Source organism: Crocodylus porosus, unplaced genomic scaffold (genome assembly GCF_001723895.1).
Source record: "Crocodylus porosus isolate Cpor-Errol unplaced genomic scaffold, CroPor_comp1, whole genome shotgun sequence".
Lineage (NCBI taxonomy): Eukaryota > Metazoa > Chordata > Crocodylia > Crocodylidae > Crocodylus > Crocodylus porosus.
Genome location: NW_017728909.1, coordinates 55,220,642 through 55,237,077, shown reverse-complemented (window position 1 = coordinate 55,237,077; position 16,436 = coordinate 55,220,642). Strand labels below are relative to the sequence as shown.

General features: G+C 40.0%; 1 protein-coding gene across 1 annotated transcript in view; it reads left to right on the top strand.

Moving 5' to 3' along the window:
* EDIL3 (EGF like repeats and discoidin domains 3) overlaps positions 1-13,336 on the top strand; it is a 354,955-nt gene extending 341,619 nt beyond the window's left edge. The window contains exon 11 of the mRNA XM_019531712.1: positions 9,067-13,336. Coding sequence (XP_019387257.1) covers positions 9,067-9,216 — 150 coding nt within the window. The 3' untranslated portion in view covers positions 9,217-13,336. The remainder of the gene's footprint in view (positions 1-9,066) is intronic.
* The last annotated feature ends 3,100 nt before the right edge of the window (positions 13,337-16,436 follow it).

Sequence of the window (16,436 nt, the reverse complement as noted above, 5' to 3'; positions counted from 1 at the left end):
TCACCCAACCTACCCTCCAGCACCAGCTGAGGAACCCCACCCTCTGGGAGTGGGGAAAGAGAGCAAATAGAGTTCCACTGCGGGGGGGGGGGGCATTTCTGCCCTCACTTGAGGGTGGGGTATTGGAGCCCCCCTGAGGTGGGAGGGCTCCAGTTCACCCAACCTACCCTCCAGCACCAGCTGAGGAACCCCACAGAATGAGTTCCCTCTGCTCCCTTTCCCCCTTCCCATTCTGAAGACAGTGTAGGCTGGCAGGGAGGAGGGCCCACTGCTAGGAGAAGCCAGCAGCAAGCTTGCAGCCAGCAGCTAGATTTCCCTTCCCCCTGGAACCAACAGTGAACTTCTTTTTGGTCCAGGGGATCATTGTAACTCAGAATGTCTCCTGCAAAGCGTTCTCAGTTACAGTGGGGAACTGTACTTCTGTCTGTGCCCAATATGTTCTCCACATGTGATTCTCAGAAGAAATTACCAAAGGGAAATTAGCCTGTGCAATGCCCCTATATTCAAAGATCTTTTTCTTGAACCTCTCATCTTAAACCATTTACCAGCTACACACAATGGAATAACTTCTCATTTAAGTAACATCAATATGCCATTATTTGCCTTGAAATACTCCATGATTTACCTTTTCCATTTTGACAGTTTTGAAACTAATATCCACTTAGAACAGTGAATGACACAACACTGGAAGTTGTACACATTTCAGCCATCTGGCATATTTCCATGCATGCAAGTCCTGAAATACTATTGAATTTTAGGATATGTATACTTTTGCATTCAGCTATACATTAAAAACACAAACAACTGAAATGGAAAATTAAACAAAGAAAGAAAAGGTAGTCATTGTAGAATCCATCATTTGTCCTTTGGTAATGTATTCTTAACAGCAAAGATGAGTAATACAGTATCTGAAGGCATTGCCTACCTCATTTATATGCACATGCAGAAAGAAAAGGCAATTCTTCCCCTGACACTGGACAAATGTATTTCATCTCCATGATGAACTGCTCCAAAATCTAAGTCTGTGCTGTAGGAGCGCATATACATAAAATAGAATGACCTGTTGTCTGATGCTAAAAAGAGTCTACTGGAATCAGTACATCCAAGTTGCATCAGATATCTGTAACTAATAGAATTAATTTAGTAAAAGGCATAAGATACCTTTCATTGATCCTGATTTAATATTGGTCATTTCTAAGTCTTCTTCATTAAAACCATTATTTAAGAAGGTGGAACAAACAGCTTTCAAATTTATAAATGCTGCATCAGTCCTTTTCCGAAATAAGGAAGTCTTCCTCAGTGAATTGTAGTAAGTAAATTAGATTCTTAAGACAGAACAGAACCTGGATATCCAGCATTATCCTTCCATGTGGCATGATTTTAATTAGAAAAGATTTGAAGGAAGGAAGTGTATGCTTCCTGCTGATTTCTGGTAGGTGCCATTTTAAGTACCAATCAGCTGAGTTCTAATCCACATTGAAGTCAACTCAATCTGGAGGCAAGGTTTAACTATTCTTTTTAAATGAGCTAGACCAGTGTAAGAAAGGTTAGCTTTGTCCAGCGAAGGGTTCACATAAGCTGTTTGTTTTGTGCAGAAATATTTGAAGAGCAATAGGCAATATGTGAACAACAACATTTTTTTTCAGAAGTGATAGTAATTTTTCAACTTTTTTTCTGTTCTAGCATCATAAGTGTAGTGGTACAAAACATTTCTACAGCCAGACCACCACTGTAATCTAGGTTAGGTTTGTGTACAACATGTAATCAAGGAAGGTCTTCTGTAAGAAGTTAAAATTAATATAGGGCAGTTGTGATTGCGCATTTACTTATACCTTCCCACAAGCATTCTCACATAATAGGACTGTCCGTTCAATAGCTGTATACAGCTGACACACCATAAAAGCAGATTGCTCCCTGTAAATTTGGGAGTAAAACATAGATTAGTCGCAATAAATTATTTAGAAATAGTTCAGATTTTTCCAATTAATTTTTTTATCCAACATTTCTTCTAAATTATACATTTTTATCACAAAAGGTAGAGTTCTTTCCATTTAAAAATATGAATCATCACACTTGACATTCAGGATTATTGATTGTGCCATAAAAAGCATTCTTAACTGTACTGAAAATCCCAGGAAGTGCTAAAAGCAAGACAACGTAATTGAATACAACAGTTACTGATAAAGGACATATTTTATGTTTTAGAAATCTCTGTGTGTAAGATTATGCCATGTTTCCCAGTTTATTATCTTCATCTGTATAGAATGTTCTAATAATAAAATAAGTGTCTCTCTCAGGGTATGACTGTACTGTCTGAGGACTGTACAAGCAATGATGCGCAGCATGCCTGCTCTGGACGTTCTGTCCCATGAAAGAAGAATGACAAGCTCTGTATAGTTGCCTTGGTGTAGCATTGGGCATTTACCAATAGGCTCTACCTAGAGATGAGCTTGCTGGCATGCACTTGGTGCCGCGCTGAGGAGGCTACATTGCATCCATTCTGGGGAGGTGGAAAGTATAGACAAGACGACCAGTGATTCTCTGCACTACTCCTTCACGCAGCCCTCAGCTGATCTAAATATGCCCCCAAAGTATAAGAGAGGGAACCCCTGCTTAGTGTTTTTAATTGGTTCCGGAAAAACTGAGCGCTAAACGAAACAGTTTTAAGCAAAACCAATTTTCCCATAAGAATGAATGTAAATAGAGATAAGTCATTCCCGAAGCTCCCCACTCGTACTATAAAATCACTACAATCCCCCACTAGTACTATAAAATCAATGAATTCCAACATCTAAGTGTAGGTAAAAACTTTATTTAACACTTTGAACATTGAAATAATGTATAAAATTATAAAATAAAGTAATGAACTGTATGCACAGATGCACTTTCACTTTTACTTTTTGTTCTTTCGGCTTCCTTCAGCATTCAGAATCAGAGCCGTCAGGGTTAGTGTCAGTTTCTGGAGATTTTGAAGTGGTTGGCTGAAGATTTCTTTGAGGGCTGGCTGCAGGGGTTGAAGTCGGAGTTGTGTACTTCCTGAAGCAGGAATCCATTGATGGCTGTGCTTTGGGTTTCTTCTTTTCATCATCAAGCAGCCTGTAACAATTGACTTCATTGTTAACTCCTCTTGCAACTGCAGAACTGTGCTGCATGTCAGGGTCATTCTCATCAAAGTAGGAAAGAAAAGCTTGAAGATGTTTGAAAGCTTCAGCCATGCGTTTGCTAGTTAAGACCCTTGCTGGTTGAACATCTTCCGTATCTTCCTCCTCTTCATGGCTTCTCTGCTGCTCTGTTTGAATGAGGTCCTCATTGCTCAGTTCCTTCATTGCAATTGATTAACTCCTGAATGTCCTCAGATTCAAGTTAATCAAATCCAATTTTCCTTCCAAACTCAACAATATTGTCCTGAATTGTCACCACCGGTTCCTCAACCTCTTGGGAATCCTGGACACAGTCTGCCCAAAGTTTTCACCAGACACCATTCATTGTTTTGGAGGTAACTCCATCCCAGGCACTTGAAATGTTATCTATTGCCTTGTGGATATTATAGCCCTTCCAAAATTCTTTTAGGGTTGGAGCACCCTCTCTTTCTGTAGCCCTGACTGCCTGGGCAAATGTTTTTCTTATGTAATAAGCCTTACAGGCAGCAATGACACCCTGGTCCATCAGCTGTACAATGGAGGTGGTATCTGGGAGCAGGAAAACGACTTTTAAATTATCACTGAGGTCATCAAGTGTGGTAGGATGCCCTGATGCATTGTCTAAAATGAGAAGTGCCTTGTGGGACAGATTCTTTTCAGCACACTATTTCTCAACTGCAGGACAAAAATAATCCCTGAACCAACTCTGAAAGACTGACATTGTCACCCAAGTCTTCTTGTTACACTTCCAAATGACTGGCAGACTGCTTTTGATATACCCCTTGAGAGCCTGGGGTTTTCTGAGTGGTATACAAACAGTGGTTTCAATTTAAAATCCCCTGCAGCATTACTACCAAGCAATAAAGTAAGTCGATACTTGGACACCTTGAAACCTGGCATCGACTTCTTCTCCTGGGATATGTAGGTCCTAGAAGGCATCCTCTTCCAGAAGAGGCCTGTCTCATCAGTGTTGAAGACTTGTGGAGGTGTATAACCCCCCTCCTCAATAATTTCCACAAGCTTATTTCTATAGCTGGAAGCTGCTTGGATGTCAGCACTAGCAGCCTCCCCCTGAATAGAAACATTATGCAAGTTGCTGCATCTCTTAAATCTTTCAAACCACACCTTACTTGCATAAAAAGGCTTAGAAGCAGACCCCTCAGGCAACTTTTTCTGTAAATCATCATACAGACTCTTAGCCTTCTTCTGAATAAGTATCATACTCAAGGGCATACAGCACTCAGTTGTATCCTCAATCCACACACTGAACAGCTTCTCCATTTGTAACATAATTTGAGCCCTACTCCTACTGAGTTTCAAAGCATTGAAAGGAGTTACAATTCTACCACATTCATTTATTTTGTCTTTATTCTTCAATATGATCCTAACAGTTGACCCAGCCAAATTCAGTGCTCTATACAGACCTCATTCTGGCATTCCTCCACTTCAATTCGCTTCAGGACATCCAATTTAAACTCCAGCGTTACGCTTTTTCACTGTTTTTTTCTCAGCACTTGCATTCTTAGAGTCAGTTGCATGTTTCTGACTCATGGTGCAACTCAAAAAATGAAGCAAGATAGTGACACAAGTACAAAAGAGCACAGAAGAGCAGAGAGCACAAAGTTTTTGACGAAACAAGATGGCGACAAGGCTGTTCGCCGCTGATGCTCCCTGCCCAAAACCTGTTAGCATTATAGCAAAACCTGTGAGTGCTAAGTGAAACTGGGTATCAAAGTGAAATGAGTGCTATAGCGAAATAGCGCTAAGTGAAACAGTGTCAAGCGGGGGTTGCTTGTACTGTACTTTTCCTGCTTCATTTTAACAGCAGTAGTGAACTGTTCCTTACCCATGACATTTCCGGATATACAGGAAACATCCCAACACACCAATGTGTGTATGCATGTACTTACTTTATTTGGCATTTCTTTTCTCTTGGGTATATAGCTAGACATAAACCAGATAGATCCACCATGTTTCTCCAAAAACACTGTATTCAGTAGGAAGCCCCATAATAAAGTTACCATGAGATCATGGCAGTGCTAATGGAATAGCACATTTTCTGTGAAAACACTACATTTTATGATGGACTTGTATATCAGTGTTAGGGAAGTCTCTTACTTTTTTTCCCCCTAAAGTGTCTTTTTCTTGGTCCATCACAATGAATTAGTTTCTTTTAAATAGGATGTGAGTAAAGTTGTATCAGACTTTCCAAACATAAATGTTATCTTGTAAAGCAGTAAATACCCTTAGGAATGAATTTAATTTCAAGATTCAAAATATTCTTCACCTCAGATATGGAACATGTTTTTGCTTTACAGGCAAATGAGCTTACTAATGAACTAGACACTAGAGAAAGAATTTCAGCGAGTCTTATTTCCCTATGATTAGTCAATGACACAACTTTTTATCTACTTTAGAAATAGATAGCTCTTTGTTTGCACCAGAAAAAAGTAATTTTTGTTTCCTAAGTAAATTCAGTTTACCTTCCAAATAATACAATTTAGTTTATTTATAACAATATTTTAATATACTTATTGCTTTTGAGTGAAAATCCAAATGCCAAACACAGAAAGGAAGTTGAGATAGTATATTGTCAGTGTGCAAATATCAATATTTGTACTGCATGAGCATTGCTGAAACCAAAGATTTGCAAAGACATTAATGGTGAGGAGTTTCTCCCCTCCTACTTGTGGCAGACAATGTTTGAGTTCTGCAGTTTTAGATGCAAGTATCTAAATTCTATCTAAGCCCCCAACACCTAAGCGCTTGCTTGAATATCTGGCTGTAAGGATGAGATTAAACTCAACCTTGTAGGCTCCTAAATAGGACTTAAGTGGAATGGTTGAAGCCAAGTCATAATGAGCAGTCTAAACTGGCCCTGTTCAGTGGCCACAAAATTGCCAAGGTGCCTGCAGTTATTAAGCACTTCTATTTTGGATTGAGAGAATTCCATAGTACCTAGACCTAAGCTACTCTGCATGCAAAGAAATGATCTAGACCAGCCACTAGACCAGGGGCAGGCAAAATATGGCCCACAAGCTGGATCCAGCCTGCCATTCTATTTGGCCCATGGAGCCCCTAAAAAATTTAGTAAATTAATATTTATTTGCCCCACCTCCTTGTCAAAGCTGGCTAGACCCAGGGGCAGTAGGACCCAGAGGAAGCCCTCAGCAGGCTTGCAGGCTTGAGCAGCCCCGCCAGTTCTCTGCTTTCCTGCCCCCACCCTGCTCCAGCACCAGGTGGCTGTGGCTCCCGGCTGCATCCCCAGACCACAGAGCAAGGGACCACACTCGTAGGGGTGTGTATGTGTGTGTGCATATGTGGGCAGGCACAGGGGCAGAGTATGTTCGTGTCTGCAGGCATGGGGCAAAGTGTGTGTGTGTGTGTCTGCAGACACAGGGGCAGTGTGTGTGTGTGTGTGTGTGTATAGGGTGAGTCCCACATGCACACCCCTCCATACACGTGCACTTATGCACCCCTCCCACATGCACTCCTCCATACACCTGCCCTTGCACTTCCATACACAAACCCCAGCCACACTCCCCCTATACCCACCCACACACCCACAGCCCCCACAAACCTATACCCACCCCAACAATATAAAAGAATAAGACTTCATTTTAAGCTATTGTGCAGTCACCTCCATATACACCACACAAACGCATGTAAATAAGGACAAAAATATTTTTTGAAAACAAATTAATGAATGTTGTAGATGATCACTTTTTAGAATATAATTTGGTATTTTTCTGGTTCTGAGATGGCAAAACCCCTTGCTGAAAGGAGTACTTCTGGGGGCAAGGAGAGGGACTTCTGGTGGCAAAGGTCAGGTGTTAGGGGGCAGGACTTCTGGTCACAAGATGGTGACCAGGGGGTGGGGCATCTCTCAAGGGGCAAAGCTACCCATGTGGCCCTTGACAGCTTGCCAAAACTCAGTAAGCAGCCTTATACCCACAATAATTGCCCACTCCTGCAGTCAACAGGGCAGCCAGAGTCACAGGTGCTGGTTGCTAGGGCAACCGGTTGAGCCAGCTCCCAGGAAGGGACAGGGCTTGGCCCTTCTTAAGCCCAGGCGTGAGGCCAGGAGGGCAGTTCCCCTCTGGCGGCCAGCGGAGGGGGAGCTCAGCCAGTGCAGACAGAGGGGAGAAGCCTGACTGCATGAGCATCCCCTGATTGCTGTTATGGGTTGGAGTATTTCCCAGTAGGGCTTGAATGTTTGTTTTGGCTGGTTGGTTTAGCTTTTTATGTTATAGCCCAGGGGCTTTGTGTTTTTGTGTTTGCTGTTTGACTGGAGGACCGGGTGAGGCTATTAGGAATTGGAGAAGGCCTCATAGGGACTCCATGGTAGCTTGGGGACCCTGGCGCCAGAGAGGGCACAGCATTTGGCGTGCATTAACCCCAGCCCCAGAACAAGGGGGGCAGCGAGAAGTCCCTGAGAGAAGGCAAGGACAGGGGCAAATCACAGCAGGGCCCAGATTGAATACCACATTAGTACCATCTGCGAGCCTTGGGCTGTGGTGTAGGGAAGGAAAAGGAGCCACAGACAGCGCCCCTTGGCACCGGTCCACATCAAGTGGGCAGCCTCCCGCTAATTACAATCAATCAATCAATCAATCAAGATCAAGGCATGGCAGGCAAGTAAGCAGGCAGTTGGCCTATAACAGGAGGGTGTAGTCACCACGAGAAAGGCTCCCATAGCAATACTCTTGTCAGTGACTTAACCACCGGGCTATAGAATAGTGTAGCAGGTGATATTTTCCATCTGTCCAATTAAAGTTGGCCCACTGGGCAGGGAAGGGTGAAAAAATGGAAAAGAAAACCAAGCAAGCTATAGCATGGATAACTGTGTAGCTCAGTGAGGAGGGAAGGAGTCATCACTTTTGACGGCAGCATAGTAAAACAATTCTAAAAGTGTGTTTTCAAAAAATTGGAAGTTCTTTTTCTCCTTTCAGTCTTCACCAATTTACTTTTCATTTGTATTTACTTATAGAAAAGCAGTATTTGATGGTTTGGTGGCTACTGGGAAATGAAATGATGGTTTTAGTCCAGTTACTAGTGGACAGATACCCATTGGTAACTGGTGGTGAGTGACAGTTTTCCTGGAAGATATAATAAACTACCTACTCTGCCCTGTTTACAACGCAATGCAAGATCATGTTTTCTTCTGCTCTTCTTGTTGTATATTCTTGTTGAATATAAGATGTCTGTCTCCAATACTATCAATATGGCACATTGAACAATAAATTTGTCTCCTCTGTGCGTGATGCCCTTTCATGAATGATAAATTTGTCTTATATACTGGCACCTACATATTTCAGAGATAGGCATAGTACATGTGCACATGTACTTAAGGCAGTTTAAATTATAGAGAGACTACAGGGACAACAACACTAAGGGGTTGATATATTTACCATAGGAGACCATTTGTAAGCTGAGTGCAGTATTGATTAGATAAATCAGATAGGATTTGGGACAGCAAAATTGCTTCTGAATTCAGTTTCATTCGTGGCAGTGTAACATGCTATAGAAATGAAGTAAGTAGATCAACTTGTTTTGTACTGTGTCAAAAAAATTCAAAGCTTTGGAGTTTTAGCTTAGAAAGGCAGTAGCCCATAGGCTTGCTCCTCATTGAAACACTAAACAAAGCTAACCGTGATAAAGAGAACTAAATTTAAAAAATTCTAATATTTCATTACAAAGCCTTTTTAAAGTTTATGCAAAATATTTGTTGAAATGTCAAGATATTTTGAATGAGCTCTTGTAAAACCTTGTCAGAGGTGATGGAATATTCAAATTTTTTACCTATGGAAGGTGCAAGTCAAAAGGTAAAGCATTGACCAAAGCTCTGATCCTGAAGGAAAACTTAGGAGAACTCATCACCTGTATAGAGCCTCACTGATGGGATTTTTTATTTCTTACCTTCCAGGTTTTCCAGGGAAATTTTGACAATGACACACACAGAAAGAATGTGATTGACCCTCCAATCTATGCACGGCACATAAGGATTCTCCCTTGGTCATGGTATGGTAGGATCACTTTACGGTCAGAGCTGTTGGGCTGCACAGAAGAGAACTGAAAAGGATCTTCGCTAAAAACACACCTCTATATTCTTAAAAGTATCTCCGTAGAAGAAACTGTGCAAAACCTGTATGAAGTTGAATGGGTTTTTTCATGAACAAGTGCTCACTTTATGGTAGGCCGCTAACTGTCTTTTGTAAGGAGGTCTAAGCCTGCCCTTTAAATGATCCAATCCAATTTTGTCCTTTAAATCCGTTACAGTATTGTCCCTTTTGCTGTGGAATTACCTTTCTAGTTTTCTTCTAAGTTGTTCACGCTGGTTGAAATGTGTTAGGAAAGAACAGCAGCATCCTTTTTACAAGGAAGGAGAATCAGCATGACAAAGCTCATTTGCAGCTTTAGAAAAATTGGGCTGACACACACTTTGCAAATCACACTCATCTTACTTGTAAAAAGTGATACTGCAGCTTTTAGCAATAAGTTTTCTCTGGGATGACTGCGTTATATTGTTTCCCTTGTGCCTATCAAACACTGTCAATATTTCTGACACGCATTTTGAAGATACTCTGTGGTGCAAAGCACTTGTGATATTACACATCATCTTTCATTATATTTATTTAAACTGCAGAGTTCTTGCAAATAAGAATCACTTCCACCCAGTTTTACTTTGTTCTTACTTTGCTATGCATGTGATGGCCATAGCCTCTGTTTTCTATATTTAATCTCATTGTTAACAAAGTCTTCTCTAAAAGAGGTGTCCTATTTGTATAGGGAACAAAATCTGCTATCAGTATATTATGAAGTTAATGACTGTGTCAGATCAAACTGTATGAATTTAGTTTGCAACTATATTTGTCACAGAATCTGATCATACACACTGTAAATCCAGTTTGACCTAAATTCTTTTTGAGTGGATACAGGCACATATTTGTGCTGCAAAAGCAGCATTGATATGACCACATATTCGGCCTTGCCCAGAAATGGACATACAGTCCTCACAGACCTGCCCACAGGATTACTTTTGCCTGATGCCTTCATAGTCTCTAAGAGGGAAGGTGCATGTGGGGTCAGATAGTAGGTGCTAAAGCATATAAATTACACGCTCCAGCCCCAGACATATACATCCCAGTAGGCCCCGTCTGTGTTGCAGGCCATAAAGTTCCTACAGAAGGTGAACTCAACAGGAGCCAAAGTGTGCAAATGCAGGCATCTTAAGATCTTGCCTTGATTATAACTTTTTAGGTACATATCTATTGAGCAATATGAGGCTTGAATTTGGCCCTGTTTCTTGACTTGTAGACTATTAACAGAATAACTTCCTTTTTAGCCCCTCCAAACACACTGCCTTGTTTTAACAACATACAAACCAGATAGTATCAATTCTGAGGCAGGAATATAAGGGCACAAGTGATTGATAGCTTCATCCCTGCTGTGTGGAGGAACAAAATTAAGAGAAACTACGTGAGGGAAAACTGTTCAGCTTGGGAGGAACTGGAATGTGTCAGACATACAGGGAGGGCATGGATTCACTGATACCAGAGAGCTACATGAACACTGAGGGATGGATGTTAGAAGCAACATTCTCCCTAGGATGTAGGATGTAGCTGGAAGTAGTCCTGTGACATGTAGGGCTTCTACATTAGTATTATCAGTTTTCCGATGACACATCTCTTTTGCAGAGTGAGGTAATGTAATTTTAGTGGACAGGGCATAAAACTGGGAACTGGGAGATCCTCCTCCATTCCCACCTCTGTTGCTTATTTGTTTTGTGCCCTTGGGCAAGTTACTTTACCTCAGTGCCTCAGTTTCTCTATTTGTAAAATGGGGAATAATGGTATCCACTTTTTTAAAGTATTTTGAGTTTCACAAACAAAAAGTTCTATATGAGAGATTGTTGTTTTACTGCTTTCTTCTCAAATTCTGGGGATAAAAGGTAGGGACTTCTATTTATTTAAAGTAATTTTATCGGAAATATCAGATTATTAGTCGTAGTTTAATTTCATAACATGCTGATATAGATATGTAGTATACCATGTCCCACTGTTTGTCACCATTACATTCTCACTGACTCTCAAGCATTGCATTCTGAACCTGAGCCCTGCTTCCCAGATAAATAAGTTGCCTCTAATATACAAAGCAAAAGCTTATTTTTTAAAATGTTTGAATTTCAAAATGTGTATGATCTCACATTTTCCACATAGAGAAAATATCCATTTTGCTTTAAAAGACCTGAAAATAGTGACTGGAAATTTTCAAAAGAGTTTGTTATTGATTACTAGAGGTCTTCTCTAGGGTTCATCTCAAATTACTTGAACTAGTAAAGAAGAACAAAACAACAAAAACCCCTGCCACTATAAAATTATTTAACCCTTAAGCTATATTTATACAAGTATTTATTTTATAAGGCTTAGACATGGATTTTCAAAGACTTCTAATTAAGAGTCTATAAAGGTAAAAGAAAGTATGTGTAAGAAATGTTGAGGTCCTGTGCAACACTGCTAAGTTATTTTGTTTTTCTTTTTTTTTTTATTTGTGCTGCATAACAAAAGCCACTAGACTGTTAATGTCTTGTCTGTAACTGTGTTAACAGCATTCCTTAACAATGTATATATGAAGTGGTCTTCAATCGTAGTGAACAATTTTAAAGAGAAAGTCAATCATAATGGCATTTTTAAAGAGCAAAAACTACTGGAGTAAAGGGGGACTGATGTATTCCTTAAATTACACACTACCCATGTTTTGCACCTTAGGCTCTTCACAGAAAGAAAGTTGAGTAGTAATGTTTGGATTTTTCCTGTAGGTGATATGTAAAAGGGTCTAAATCCAGCTTTCTATTCTGTGAAAAAAAAAATCCCCTGCATTTCACTGCAGGTATTAAATAAAAAGCACGCAGACACCACCACAACCTGCCTGTGCCCACAAAATCAGAGGCCGCTTCAGAAAACTAGGCCCTCTAGGTCAGCAATTTGCTTTAATGATGTTTTTCTAATTTAGTTTATATGTTCATGAGTAATTGTTTCTGTTTACTGGTACTTTAATTTAATACTTTTTAAAATTCTGAGTCCTGGCATACTGATAATTTTTCATGTTCATTTGCATGTAAAAAATAGCATAATTATGCAATGGGCTATCATAATTTTCTCATCTATATTTTACAAAGTTAAATATTTCTATCTGTTCATTTTTGTCAGTCTTCATCAGTTCATTCTTCAGAGCCTGAAGAGAAAGTTCCAAATGCCATATTGTTATAATGCCCTGTGATACTATATGATGCCTTTACATTTTCAAAAGATTCACTGGGGATTTTTTCTAGTGACATCATTCAGTGTTTAGTTGCCAGATCACTTTCTTTAAACTGAATTGTGTAACTGTAGTGCCAAATTCTGCTCCAAGTGGCAGCCATATAAATCTAAAATAAATCCATTGAATTCCATGGAATTACTTCAGATTTAAGATAGCAGCTAAGAGCTTGATTTGACCCATCACCATCATGGTTCCTCTTTTTTTTTTTTTTTTTTTTAACCCCTTTGTAAGCATTAAACTCATTGTCCTTAGGCATATTCTAAACAAGTCCATCTGTTAAAAGCAACAGGAATCCATACACACAGAAAGTATAGAATATGTCCCTTTTAAGAAAGGTTGGGAAAACATTCTGAAATAATCTTTAACTTTTGTATTAATTGTAACAATGACATTGAAATGGAGTGACAATGTTCTCCTAATTAAATTTCACCCTGAACCAGTTAAATATTTGTAGGCAGACTTCACCTTTCTATAGCTCTATAATGTGCTACTTTTATAGCCTAAGAAATAAAACAAAGGCACAAGGCTTAGTTTTATCTATATTCTATTAAGGGCTTATCACATTAACTGGTTCTGATTTTTAGGTTGACTTTCTCTTTCGGAATGACTGCATACAAATTAGTGTGAGTTTTGAAGACTAAGGATACTAATGAGTGTATCTTTGCTATTACAACAACTATGAAATATAATATTCAGTGCTGGCTTCTGATGTGTCAGTAAGTACAGAAGTATCTCAGACACAATGACCTTTGCAACCTTTCAAGCTGTGTAATATTCAAATGTTTTTGTATATACTTAAATCATGTAGAATGATGTAAAACCAGTATGACCTTGTCTAGTCTTCAAACTTACCAATAAAACTTTTGAAAAATGAGGACCTTTTTTAGTGGTTATAATGAAATACCTTGAGAAAGATACAAGTTATCTCAGTCTAAATGGCAACGAATGCAGAATGTAGATACGATACGGTATTTTGTTGAATGCAATCTTTGATCTTCAGGGTGGGTAGGTTTGTTCTTGATGATAGCAACTCTTTTAACATGCTTCAAAGGGCTTTTTTTTTTATTTCAGATAAAAATGCAAAGGTTCAAGTGAAACTAACAATTATTTCATGTCTTGTTGGAGTTTGGGTGGGCACCTGCAACATAAACGTGTATCTAGTTTCCTATAATTCAAGTATCTAGGACAGTCTCTGTCTTTCAGTATCTCACCCATGCATTGTTGAAATGGTTTGAAAAAGATATGTCCCGGCCATGATGCTTGTTTGCCAGACCAGGGCAATCCCAGTCTGAGGAAGGCAGGAGGAACAGTGGCTGCTCCACTCTTCTGGGTCCCCAGGGAAAGTGGAGCAGCAAGGAGAGACTCGTTATACCTTGCCCAGACCAGGGTTTGCAGATCAGCCTCCTCTGCTCCATTCCTAGTCTCTGCAGTGAGTGGGTAGCAAAGTGGGCAGCAAAGCAAAGCTCTTTCAGCCTCTTCCCCAAGCTGGGCAGAGACTGGTTTGAAGAGGCAGGGAGCAGCAGCAGCAGCTACTCCCCTCACCTTCCAGACTGTACTGGGAGGGGAGTGGTGAGGCAAAGTCCTTATCTGGTACCCCATGCTGTGGAAGACACAGGAGCCTTTCCCTGCTCCTTGACTTCTCCCAGAACTGGGAAGAACCAAGCTGTCATTGTTCCCTATGGCTTCTGCAGAGCAGGATGACCTTGATTTAGGGAAGGTACAGGGAGCATTGCCCTACAATTCAATTCCTTCTGGTCCCCAGGAGAAACTGAGCAGAGGGGAAGCATCCATACATTTTTCCTGTGGGAGAAACTCTCCCACAGAAGGGATCTTCCTCACAAAAAGATCTTTCTCCAACATAAGGCATTTTTCCCGCCAGAGAAACTTGATGGACTTGTATACACTTCGTGGTTTCTATCAAGAGAGCAGTGATTTTCCCAGTAGATATGCAATACCTGTATGTAACCAAAAAGAACTTCCAATTTTGAAGAAATATAACATGCTTCTTGAGAAATAGGAAGTGAGAGGTTTTTCCTGTCTCTTCACAAGATGTGGTCCCATGATTTAAATGAAAGTAATGATAAAAAGTAATGAATAATTCTTTTCAGACTAATAATGCGTTGTCGTTGTCTATCCTCCCATGCATGTTGCTGATACGTTTAGGGGACTAATATGCAAATCAGCATTTGGTTTCATTATGAAAAACATAGCCTTCGTGATCTGTGCTGGTAAGGACACAAATGCTTGGAAATTTAGATATAAATAGTGTGTTTTGATCAGGTAAGTCCTATAAAATCCAGTAAGGCAAATAAGGAAGCAGTGAAGGGCTTTTACACGAGATGCTTACTGTGGAGTTGCCTAATTAGCCCCACAGTAAAGTGTCACCATCTACATGTGCAGTGCTATTATGGCAGAGTAAACTAATTAACTCCGCTGTAGACTAGTACTATTCTCTAGAGTTATTTACTCCATCGCAACACACATGTAGATGGTCGGGGCTGGCTGGGGCATGAGGGTGCTGCAGTGCTACAGTCAGCTCCTCCACAGCATGTTGAGCTTGGGGTGTGGGGGAACAGCTTCAGGCTGGCAGGATGGCCCCCTGACCCCCTTGCTAGCTGGGGGCTTTCACCCTGGCTCAACGTGCTGCAGTCCTAGGAGCATGTATAAACATGATGCCTGTGAGCAATAAACTCCGGCAAAAATTGTGCCAGACTTTATTGTGTTATACTAATTTCATGTGTAGCTGCACCCAGTGAGATCTAGACTCCACTAAAATGCACTTTTAACTCCTTAACAAAGTTTTTTTGATTGGGATCATAATTTTTATTTGTCTTCTTTCTACACCTCAGCCATGTCTACATGAGATATTGACTGCACAGTCATCGCTGTGCAATTATTTAGTACTTGTATAAACAAGTACTAAATGACTGCTCAGTAACCAGAGTTACTGCACAGTTGTGGTGAGCAATGGCTTTTTTGTGATGCTGACTGTGCAGAAGCTCATGACTACCGTGCCATAGCATCATCTCATGCTTCCTGCCATGCAATCCTATTGTACAGTAGTCACGGGCTACTGTGCAGTCAGCATCCCATCTAGACGTGGCCCTTTAAATCTAAATTGATCTCAGAATATGTTTTGATTATATTTACCAGTAGCAACATTTGACTGAGATTTAAAGGCTTGATTGCATCCATTGTTTCAAAGCAAGAACATGAAACTATTTATTTGGTCTCCTGAGGTAAATCTGCAACAGTATGCATTAGCACAGTGCAGTTTACCGCATATATATCACTGTGTTGTAGAAACAGCCTCTGATATTGTATAATAAAGGCAAGAATAACCCAGCATAACAGAGTGAAAAGATAGGGAATAAAGTGAACTGTCATACAACCATCTGCTCTTCATATTAATGCTTCTGATGCTGCCACTCTGGCTGCTCTAAAAGCTAATGCATTGTGGTTTTCTGAGGTTGCACATCAGGCAATAGGTCAGTGGACACATTTCTGATGTTCACATGACTAGATAAAGAAAATCACTCTTCAAAAAAAAAGTAAAAGGTCACTAAATATTTGCATCAGACTGGAAAAGCAAAAGTAGAATAAATGAAACCACATCTTGAACTGTATTGATATTCTATTATTGATATTGCAAGAGGCCAGTAAAAATATCCAATAGATCAAGGCTGATATTTTTTCTATTACCTTTATCATAATACAAGTAGGTATTATGCATAATTTGTTCAGCATCAAATATACATGTTTAATACTGAAGGAGGAAAGGGGCTTTTTCTGCTGAAAGTACTAAAAAAAAATTGACACAGGTCATTCATTTGAAAAAATATCAAAAAAATATTGCTTGATTTCTGTAGTATATATTGTAAATGTCATCCATGTGATGCAGCCTGTACCCTTCATATTTTTTTTCTTGCACTATATTCCCTTTGGCCATTTTCTACTTGCAGAACTAGAGTCCTT